The following is an 11,487-nucleotide window of genomic DNA, read 5'->3' as shown; positions in this document are numbered from 1 at the left end:
TTATTTAATTTTTATTTAAATTTTATTTAAATTTTATGTTTTCTGGGGAAAAATGCAGGAAAAACGAGCAAAATCAACTTTTAAATTTAAAATTTGATTTAAATTTTATTTAAATTTTCCATTTTCTGGGTGCTTCCTTCAGGATGCAGGAAACACAGGGGGAAAAAATTCAAGAAAAACGAACAAAATCAACTTCTAAATTTAAAATGTAATTTAATTTTCATCGTTTTATAATTCCTAATTCAATATTGATTTATTCATTTTTAAATGATGAATTCATAAATATTCCTAATATTCCCATTTTCCCCGGGATTCCCCCTGGATCCTGAGAAGCCATTCTGGCAATTCCCAGCTGGAATATTTCCCTTTTTTCTTGCACACCCCATCCTGAATTCCCACATTGATCTGGCAGTTCCCACCTGGAATATTCCCTGTTTTCCCATCCCTGAATCCCCCCAGCGCTCTGGGAATTCCCAGCTGGAATATTCCCATTTTCCCCCAGGATTCCCCCAGGATCCCGAGGGGCAGAGTTCCCTGTTGCAGCAATTCCCACCTGGAATATTCCCCTTTTTCCATCCTGAATCCCCACATTGATTTGGCAATTCCCAATATTCCCAATATTCCCATTTTGCCAGGATTCCCGCAGGATCCCGAGGAGCAGGGCTGTTCCCTGTTGCAGCCATTCCCAGCTGCAATATTCCCAATATTCCCAATGTTCCCAGGATTCCCGCAGGATCCCGAGGAGCAGGGCTGTTCCCTGTTGCAGCCATTCCCAGCTGCAATATTCCCAATATTCCCAGGATTCCCGCAGGATCCCGAGGAGCAGGGCTGTTCCCTGTTGCAGCCATTCCCAGCTGCAATATTCCCAATATTCCCAATGTTCCCAGGATTCCCGCGGGATCCCGAGGAGCAGGGCTGTTCCCTGTTGCAGCCATTCCCAGCTGCAATATTCCCAATATTCCCAGGATTCCCAGGATTCCCGCAGGATCCCGAGGAGCAGGGCTGTTCCCTGTTGCAGCCATTCCCAGCTGCAATATTCCCAATATTCCCAGAATTCCCAGGATTCCGGCAGGATCCCGAGGAGCAGGGCTGTTCCCTGTTGCAGCCATTCCCAGCTGCAATATTCCCAATATTCCCAGAATTCCCGCAGGATCCCGAGGAGCAGGGCTGTTCCCTGTTGCAGCCATTCCCAGCTGCAATATTCCCAATATTCCCAGGATTCCCGCGGGATCCCGAGGAGCAGGGCTGTTCCCTGTTGCAGCCATTCCCAGCTGCAATATTCCCAATATTCCCAATATTCCCAATGTTCCCAGGATTCCCGCGGGATCCCGAGGAGCAGGGCTGTTCCCTGTTGCAGCCATTCCCAGCTGCAATATTCCCAATATTCCCAATGTTCCCAGGATTCCCGCAGGATCCCGAGGAGCAGGGCTGTTCCCTGTTGCAGCCATTCCCAGCTGCAATATTCCCAATATTCCCAATATTCCCAGGATTCCCGCAGGATCCCGAGGAGCAGGGCTGTTCCCTGTTGCAGCCATTCCCAGCTGCAATATTCCCAATATTCCCGTTTTGCCAGGATTCCCGCAGGATCCCGAGGAGCAGGGCTGTTCCCTGTTGCAGCCATTCCCAGCTGCAATATTCCCAATATTCCCAGGATTCCCGCAGGATCCCGAGGAGCAGGGCTGTTCCCTGTTGCAGCCATTCCCAGCTGCAATATTCCCAATATTCCCAGGATTCCCGCAGGATCCCGAGGAGCAGGGCTGTTCCCTGTTGCAGCCATTCCCAGCTGCAATATTCCCAATATTCCCAATGTTCCCAGGATTCCCGCGGGATCCCGAGGAGCAGGGCTGTTCCCTGTTGCAGCCATTCCCAGCTGCAATATTCCCAATATTCCCAGGATTCCCAGGATTCCCGCAGGATCCCGAGGAGCAGGGCTGTTCCCTGTTGCAGCCATTCCCAGCTGCAATATTCCCAATATTCCCAGAATTCCCAGGATTCCGGCAGGATCCCGAGGAGCAGGGCTGTTCCCTGTTGCAGCCATTCCCAGCTGCAATATTCCCAATATTCCCAGGATTCCCGCAGGATCCCGAGGAGCAGGGCTGTTCCCTGTTGCAGCCATTCCCAGCTGCAATATTCCCAATATTCCCAGGATTCCCGCGGGATCCCGAGGAGCAGGGCTGTTCCCTGTTGCAGCCATTCCCAGCTGCAATATTCCCAATATTCCCAATGTTCCCAGGATTCCCGCAGGATCCCGAGGAGCAGGGCTGTTCCCTGTTGCAGCCATTCCCAGCTGCAATATTCCCAATATTCCCAATATTCCCAGGATTCCCGCAGGATCCCGAGGAGCAGGGCTGTTCCCTGTTGCAGCCATTCCCAGCTGCAATATTCCCAATATTCCCGTTTTGCCAGGATTCCCGCAGGATCCCGAGGAGCAGGGCTGTTCCCTGTTGCAGCCATTCCCAGCTGCAATATTCCCAATATTCCCAGGATTCCGGCAGGATCCCGAGGAGCAGGGCTGTTCCCTGTTGCAGCCATTCCCAGCTGCAATATTCCCAATATTCCCAGGATTCCCGCAGGATCCCGAGGAGCAGGGCTGTTCCCTGTTGCAGCCATTCCCAGCTGCAATATTCCCAATATTCCCAATGTTCCCAGGATTCCCGCAGGATCCCGAGGAGCAGGGCTGTTCCCTGTTGCAGCGGGCCGTGGCGGTGCTGCACAGCTCCTCCCTGCACTCCGGCTCCCAGCACGGCTTCCAGTACAGCAGCGCCATCCTGGTGGAAAATGAGCTTTTCCTGAGCGAGGTAGGCCTGCAATCCCAGGAAAAATGGGATTTTCTGGGAGCTGCACCCCTCTGGGAATGCTGATTTATTGCCAGCTCTGTTTCCTTTCCCTCTTGAAATTCCCAACTTTTTTTTTTTCCCCCCATCCTTGCACTTCCATCCCCCTCAGGAATAAACAAATAAACGATCCACGCAGCCAATGGTGCTCAAAATTTCTGGAGCCTTGGGAATTCCAGAATTCCTTTGGAACCGGGGGGATTCCCTTCCATGGGTTGCTTTTCTGCTGAGTGACCTCAAGGCAGATTTTTGGGATGTCTCTGTCTCCACCTTTCTTTTCCTTTTACCTTTTTCCAGCTGGCTGGACTTTTAAAAATCCCTTCATTCCATTCCAGCTTTCAAAATCCCTTCATTCCCGCTTTCAAAATCCCTTTATTCCCACTTTCAAAATCCCTTCATTCCCACTTTTAAAGTCCTCACATTCTCACTTTTCAAATCTCCACATTCCCACTTTTCAAATCCCTTCATCCCTATTTTCAAAATCCCTTCATCCCCACATTCCCACTTTTAAAATTCTTAATTCCCACTTTGAAAATCCCTTCATTTGCACTTCCAAATCCCTACATTACCACTTTCAAAATACCCATATTCCCACTTTTCAAATCCCCTCATTCCCACTTCTAAAATCCCTTCATCCCTTCATTCCCACTTTTCAAATGCCCTCATTCCCATTTTTCAATTCCCTTCATCCCCACATTCCCGCTTTTAAAATTCTTAATTCCCACTTTTAAAGTTCTTAAGTCCCACTTTTCAAATCCTGTCATTCCCACTTCTAAAATCCCTTCGTCCCTTCATTCCTACTTCTCAAAATCCCTTAATTCCCACTTTTCAAATCCCCTCATTCCCACTGCTTAAAATCTCTTCATTCCCATTTCCCAATCCCACATTCTCATTTCCCAACCCCACATTCCCATTTCCCAACCCCACATTCCCATTTCCCAACCCCTCATTCCCATTTCCCAATCCCACATTCCCTTTTCCCAATCCCCTCCTCCCATCCCCACTGCAGCATTTTCATTTTCCTGTTGCTGCTGTGTTCCATTTTCCTCACACCTCAATTTTTTGGGATTGCAGGGCTCAGGAATCAAACCCCTTCCAGCTCTGCTGGGCCAGATTACTTTTTCCCCTAATCCTGATTAAAAAAAAAGCGGGAAGCGAATTTTTTTCTGGTCTCAGCATCCCCTGAGGCCAAAATGTTGGGATTTTTTTACAGCTCCCTTCATTCCCACTTCTAAAATCCCTTCATTCCCATTCCTACTTCTAAAATCCCTTCATCTCCACATTCCCATTTCCCAGTCCCACATTCCCATTTCCCAGTCCCACATTCCAGTTTCCCAATCCCACATTCCCATTTCCCAATCCCCTCCTCCCATCCCCACTGCTGCATTTTCATTTTCCTGTTGCTATTTCCTCACACCTCAATTTTTTGGGATGGCAGGGCTCAGGAATCAAACCCCATCCAGCTGTTATTCCAGCTCTGCTGGGCCAAATTACTTTTCCCTCTAATCCTGATTAAAAAAAAAAAGCGGGAAGCGAATTTTTTTCTGGTCTCAGCATCCCCTGAGGCCAAAATGTTGGGATTTTTTCCCAGCTCCCTTCATTCCCACTTCTAAAATCCCTTCCTTCCCGTTCCCACTTCTAAAATCCCTTCATTCCCATTTCCAAATCCCCATTCTCACTTTCAAAATCCCTTTGTTCCCACTTTTCAAATTTCCACATTCCCACTTCTAAAATCCCTTAATCTCCACATTCCCATTTCCCAGTCCCACATTCCCGTTTCCCATTTCCACATTCCCATTTCCCAACCCCACATTCCCATTTCCCAATCCCCTCCTCCCATCCCCACTGCAGCATTTTCATTTTCCTGTTGCTATTTCCTCACACTTCAATTTTTTGGGATTGCAGGGCTCAGGAATCAAACCCCATCCAGCTGTTACTCCAGCTCTGCTGGAACACTTTTCCCCTAATCCTGATTTTAAAAAAAAGCGGGAAGCGAATTTTTTTCTGGGCTCAGCATCCCCTGATGCCGAAATGTTGGGATTTCTTTGCAGCTCCGAGCTTTCGCGCGAGCCAAGGCGGCTGCGGGATACAGCCAGGAGGAGCTGCAGGAGACCTTCGCCTTCCTGCTCTTTGACAAGGAGGAGGAGGTGACCTGCAGGGACATTCCCGAGGGAATGTGGGACCCACGAGATCTGCTGGGGCAATTCCCGGGGGAATTCCTGCTGGGAAAAGCTCTGGGAGCGACTGCTGGGGCTTTGGGGATGGGTCTGAGGGGAGAAAAGGGAGTTTTCCTTGGTGCCACTGGGATTACTTGGGAATATTTGGAATTCTTTGGGATTATTTGCAGTTATTTGGCATTATTTATTTGGCTCCTGGAGGGTTTTAGGGATGGATCTGATGAGAGAAAAAGGAATTTTCCTTGGTGCCACTGGGATTACTTGGGAATATTTGGAATTCTTATTGGAATTCTTATTGGAATTCTTACTGGAATTATTTGGGGTTCTTTGGCTCCTGGGGGGTTTTAGGGATGGGTCTGATGGGGGAAAAAGGAATTTTCCTTGGTGCCACTGGGATTCTTTGGGAATATTTGGAATTCTTTGGGAATATTTGGGATTCTTTGGGATTATTTGGAATTATTTGCAATTATTTGCGATTATTTGGCATTATTTATTTGGCTCCTGGAGGGTTTTAGGGATTGGTCTGATGGGAGAAAAGGGAATTTCCTTGGTGCCACTGGGATTACTTGGGAATATTTGGAATTCCTATTGGAATTCTTATTGGAATTCTTATTGGAATTCTTATTGGAATTCTTATTGGAATTCTTATTGGAATTCTTATTGGAATTCTTATTGGAATTCTTATTTGGATTCATATTGGAATTCTTATTTGGGGTTCTTTGGGATTCTTTGGCTGTTGGGGGCTTTTAGGGATGGGTCTGATGGGAGAAAAAGGAATTTTCCTTGGTGCCAGTGGAATTACTCAGAATTATTTGGAATTACTTGGAATTCCTCATTTCCTGGGAATATTCCTAATTTCTCATTTCCTGGGAATATTTCCAATTTCCTGGGAATATTAACACCCTTTATCACCCAATAACCCCTTTCCTGGGAATATTTCTCATTTCCTGGAGGTTAATCCTGGAAAAAAGGTGGGAAGAGAGGAATTTTCCTGTTGCCCTGCAGGCGCAGCGGGTGTGTCAGAGCGGGCTCCGCGTCAACAGCAGCAACATCTCCACCCTGGGGGACCCTGCCAAAGGTAAAATCCCACCTGGAGCAGCAAATTCCCTCTCTGGGAGTGAAACTCCTTCAAATTCCTTCCAAATTCCTATTCTGGGAATGGAATTCCTTCCAAATTCCTACTCTTGGAATGAAACTCCTTCAAATTCCTTCCAAATTCTTGTTCTGGGAATGAAACTCCTTCAAAATCCATCCAAATTCCCACTCTAAGAGTGAAACTCCTTCAAATTCCTTTCAAATTCCCTCTCTGGGAGTGAAACTCCTTCAAATTCCTTCCAAATTCCCACTCTGGGAATGAAACTCCTTCAAATTCCTTCCAAATTCTTATTCTGGGAATGAAATTCCTTCCAAATTCTCATTTCGGGAACAAAACTTCTTCAAAGCTCCTTCCAAATTCCCACTCTGATAATGAAATTCCTTCCAAATTCCCACTTTGGGAATGAAATTCCTTCCAAATTCCTACTCCGGGAATGAAACTCCTTCAAATTCCTTCCAAATTCCCACTTTGGGAATAAAATTCCTTCCAAATTCCCATTTCGGGAATGAAATTCCTTCCAAACTCCTTCCAATTTAGTTCTGGGAATGAAATTCCTTCCAAATTATTTCCAAATTCCTATTTTGGCAATTAAACTCCTTCAAATTCCTTCCAAATTCCCATTTTGGGAATGAAATTCCTTCAAATTCCCACTCTGGAAATAGAAACTCCTTCCAAATTCCCTTTTTTGGGAATAAAATTCCTTCCAAATTCCCATTTTGGGAATGAAATTCCTTCAAATTCCTTCCAAATTCCCATTTTGGGAATGAAATTCCTTCCAAACTCCTTCCAGTTTAATTCTGGGAATGAAATTCCTTCCAAATTATTTCCAAATTCCCATTTCGGGGAGTGAAACTCCTTCAAATTCCTTCCAAATTCTCACTATGGGAATGAAATTCCTTCAAATTCCTTCCAAATTCCCATTTTGGGAATGAAATTCCTTCCAAATTTCCATTTTGGGAATGAAATTCCTTCAAATTCCCACTCTGGAAATAGAAACTCCATCCAAAGTCCCTTTTTTGGGAATAAAATTCCTTCCAAATTCCCATTCTGGAATGAAATTCCTTCAAATTCCTTCCAAATTCCTACTTTGGGAATTAAACTCCTTTAAAATTCCCACTCTGGGAATAAAATTCCTTCAAAAGCCAAGGGAAGAGGTTGAAATTCCTGGGTTTTGCTGTAAAAATCCCTGGAAAATTCCCTTTTTTCTGCTCTTTCAGCCAGGTGAGGATGGGATTTTTCCCAGGGGATGGCAGCATTCCTTCAGCTCTTCATTTTCTGGGAATATGAACTGCCTTTATCACCCAAAATCTGGTTTGCTGGCAATATTTCTCATTTTTCTTGGAATATTTCTAATTTCCTGGGAATATTAACAACCTTTATCACCCAAGAACTGATTTTCTTGGAATACTCCTCTTTTTCTTTTGGAATATCTTTCATTTTTTGGGAATATTTCTCATTTTTCTTGGAATATTTCCCATTTTCTTGGAATTTTTCTCATTTTCTGGCAATAATTGTAATTTTCATGGAATATTTCCCATTTTCTTGGAATATTTCCCATTTCCTGGGAATACTTCTCATTTTTTGGGGGGAATATTTCTGATTTTCTGGCCACATTTCCCATTTTCTGGGAATATTAACACCCTTTATCACCCAATAACTGATTTTTCTGGGAATATTCCAAAATTCCCCCCTTTTGCTGGCTCTTTACAGAGTTCTTTTGGGAATATCTTTCCCTGATAACAATTAATTCCCTATTTTTTTTGTTTTCCAGGGGTTTATATTTCCAAATATTCCGACTTCCTCCACCCCAGCCCTTGGCACCACGGCAAATCAGGATTTATTGTCATCTGTAAACTCATCAAGGTAAACCCCAAATCTTTTATTGCCTAGAAATCAAACTCCAGAATCCAAATTTTCCTTGGAATTTCAGGAATTTTGGGAAGTTTAAGGATTTTTTTCCCTTCCTTCTCTCTCGAGCTGATTCCAAACCCAAACTCTTCACATTGGAAATTTCTCTTTTTATTTCTCTTTTTCTCTTTTTTTAAGCTGCCCATAATTCTGGTGGGACGAAAAATCAAACTCCAATTTTTCCTTGGAATTTCAGGAATTTTGGGGAATTTGAGCATTTTTTTCCCCTTCCTGCTGATTCCAAACCCAAAGGCTGACATTGGAAATTTCTCTTTGAAATTGGAACTTTGAGATTTTGCTGCCCGTAATTCTGATGGGATGGAAATCAAACTCCAGAATCCAAGTTTTCCTTGGAATTTCAGGAATTTTGGGAAGTTTGTTGGGGTTTTTTTTCCCTCCTGCTGTGTGGATGGATTGCTGGGAAAAATTCTGTGGATTTTCGTGCTTTGGATTGATCTTTGGGAATAATTCCTTGGGTTTTCATCCTTGGGATGGATTTTTGATAATAATTCCTTAGATTTCCATCCTTAAAATGGATTTTTGGGATTGATTCCATGGATTTCCATCCTTGGGATGGATTTTTGGGATTGATTCCATGAATTTCCATCCTTGGGATGGATTTTTGGGAACGATTCCATGGATTTCCATGCATGGGATGGATTTTCAGGAATGATTCCATGGATTTCCATGCTTGGGATGGATTTTTGGGATTGATTCCATGGATTTCCATGCCTGGGATGGATTTTTGGGAATGATTCCATGGATTTCCATCCTTGGGATGAATTTTTGGAAACGATTCCATGGATTTCCATGCTTGGGATGGATTTTTGGGATTGATTCCACGGATTTCCATCCTTGGGATGGATTTTTGGGATTGATTCCATGGATTTCCATCTTTTGGATGGATTTTTGGGAAGAATTCCACAGATTTCCATCCTTGGGATGGATTTTTGGGATTGATTCCATGGATTTCCATGCTTGGGATGGATTTTTGGGATTGATTCCATGGATTTCCATGCATGGGATGGATTTTCAGGAATGATTCCATGGATTTCCATGCATGGGATGGATTTTCGGGAATGATTCCATGGATTTCCATGCATGGGATGGATTTTCGGGAATGATTCCATGGATTTCCATGCATGGGATGGATTTTCGGGAATGATTCCATGGATTTCCATGCTTGGGATGGATTTTTGGGATTGATTCCATGGATTTCCATCCTTGGGATGGATTTTTTGGGAATGATTCCATGGATTTCCGTGCCTGGGTTGTGTTTTTGCTGCAGGGCAAGGTCAGAGCCATCCCTGAGAGCTCCCCCAGCAGCTGCACCTGCCCCTCGCCCGGCTACGACTGCCACGTGTCCAGCGGGAGCAGCCAGGTACCCCCCACGGCCCTTTGCCAGGGATTGCCCTTCTCCCGCTCCCCCATTCCATGGATTTCCCTTTCTCCCGGTCCCAGATTCCATTATTTCCCTGTTTTTCCAATTCCATGGATTTCCATTTTCCCGGTCTCCCATTCCTTGGATTTCCCTTTCTCCCACATTCCATGATTCCCTGGTTTTTCCCAGTTTCCCATGGATTATTTCCCTGTGTTTCCTGTCGATTATTCCCTGTTTCCCATGGATGAATTCCCTGTGTTTCCCATGAATTCCCCATTCCCCATGGATTATTTCCCCGTTCCCCATGGATTATTCCCGGTATCCCATGGATGATCCCCTGTTAGTTCCCAAGGATTATTCCCAGTTTCCCATGAATTCCCTGTGTTTCCCCAGTACTATGAATACGAGGCGAGCAGGGTGAATTCCCAGTATCCCACGGATTATTCCCTGTTCCCCGTGGATTATTCCCATTCCCCATGGGTTATTCCCATTCCCCATGGATTAGTCCCAGTATCTCATGGATTATTCCCATTCCCCATGGATTATTCCCCATTCCCCATGGATTATTCCTATTCCCCGTGGATTATTTCCATTCCCCATGGATTAGTCCCAGTATTTTATGGATTATTCCCCATTCCCCTGGATTATCCCCAGTATCCCATGGTTTATCCCCAGTATCCCATGGATGATCCCCATTCCTCATGGATGATCCCCATTCCACATGGATGTTTCCCCGTTCCCCATGGATTATTCCCGTTCTCCATGGATCATCCCCATTCCCCATGGATCATCCCCATTCCCCATGGATTATCCCCAGTATCCCACGGGTGTTCCCTGTCTTTCCCAGTACTACGTGTACGAGGTCAGCGGGGTGAATTCCCCGTTCCCCATGGATTATCCCCAGTATCCCACGGGTGTTCCCTGTCTTTCCCAGTACTACGTGTACGAGGTCAGCGGGGTGAATTCCCCGTTCCCCGTGGATTATCCCCGGTATCCCACGGGTGTTCCCTGTCTTTCCCAGTACTACGTGTACGAGGTCAGCGGGGCGGGAGCTGCCGAGCGGCCGCGCCAGGTGTGTCCGTACGTGCTGCTGGCCTGCCAGTACCGCCCGCCCCGGGAGATGCCGGCGCCGGCCCCGCAGCGCCCGTAAGGAGCCAGCAAAGCCCTTCTCTTCCCCTTCCATCCCTGAAATTCCTTTTGTTCCTTTTCCCACCTCTGAATATTTGCCTTTCGCTCCTTTTCCCATCTCTAAATATCCCCTTTTATCCTTTCCCATCTCTAAATATTCCCTTTTGTCCTTTTCCCATCTCTAAATATTCCCTTTTTATTCCTTTTCCCATCTCTAAATATTCCTTTTTATTCCTTTTCCCATCTCTAACTATTCCTTTTATTCCTTTTCCCATCTCTAACTATTCCTTTTTATTCCTTTTCCCATCTCTAACTATTCCTTTTTATTATTTTTCCCATTTCTAAATATTCCCTTTTATTTCTTTTCCCATCTCTAATGTTCCTTTTAATCCTTTTCCCATTTCTAAAATTCATTTTATTGCTTTTTTCATATCTAAAATTCCTTTTTTTTCTTTTCCAATCTCTACAATCCCTTTTATTCCTTTTCCCATCTCTGAAATCCCTTTTCTTCCTTCTTTTCCCATCTCCAAAATTCCTTTTATTCCTTTTTCCATCTCTGAATTTTTTCCTTTTATTCATTTTCCATCTCTAAGTATTCCTCTTATCCTTTTCCCATATCTAAATATTCCCTTTTTTGCTTTTCCTATCTCTAAACCCCTTTTCTTCCCTCTTTTCCCATCTCTAAAATTTCTTTTATTCCTTTTCCCATCTCTGAATATTTTTTTTATTGATCTCTCTCCAGAGCAGAGCGGAACCACCAAGGTAAGAGCTGCTGGGGTTTGGGGTTTTTGGGGTTTGGGGTTTTTGGTTTTGGAGTTTTTGGAGTTGGGGTTTTTGGCGTTGAGATTTTTGGGGTTGTGGTTGTTTGGGTTTGGGGTGTTTTGGTTTGGTGTGTTTAGGTTTGAGGTTGTGATTTTTTTGGGTTGGTTTGTGGGGTTTTTTTTTGGTTTTGGGGTTTTTGGG

At 44.7% G+C, this 11,487-nt stretch overlaps 1 protein-coding gene across 1 annotated transcript in view; it reads left to right on the top strand.

The window, feature by feature from the left end:
• The first annotated feature begins 2,497 nt into the window (after positions 1-2,497).
• Positions 2,498-11,487, top strand: part of LOC119707934 — a 29,740-nt gene continuing 20,750 nt past the window's right edge. Inside the window, exons 1-6 of the mRNA XM_038153597.1 lie at positions 2,498-2,798; positions 4,886-4,981; positions 6,017-6,089; positions 7,879-7,970; positions 10,418-10,542; positions 11,267-11,286. Of these exons, the coding sequence (XP_038009525.1) occupies positions 2,640-2,798; positions 4,886-4,981; positions 6,017-6,089; positions 7,879-7,970; positions 10,418-10,542; positions 11,267-11,286 (565 nt within the window). The 5' untranslated portion in view covers positions 2,498-2,639. The remainder of the gene's footprint in view (positions 2,799-4,885; positions 4,982-6,016; positions 6,090-7,878; positions 7,971-10,417; positions 10,543-11,266; positions 11,287-11,487) is intronic.

The sequence above is a fragment of the Motacilla alba genome, chromosome 1A (genome assembly GCF_015832195.1).
Source record: "Motacilla alba alba isolate MOTALB_02 chromosome 1A, Motacilla_alba_V1.0_pri, whole genome shotgun sequence".
Taxonomy (NCBI): domain Eukaryota; kingdom Metazoa; phylum Chordata; class Aves; order Passeriformes; family Motacillidae; genus Motacilla; species Motacilla alba.
The sequence above is the reverse complement of the archived record's forward strand: the minus strand, read 5'-3'. Positions and strand labels throughout refer to the sequence as shown.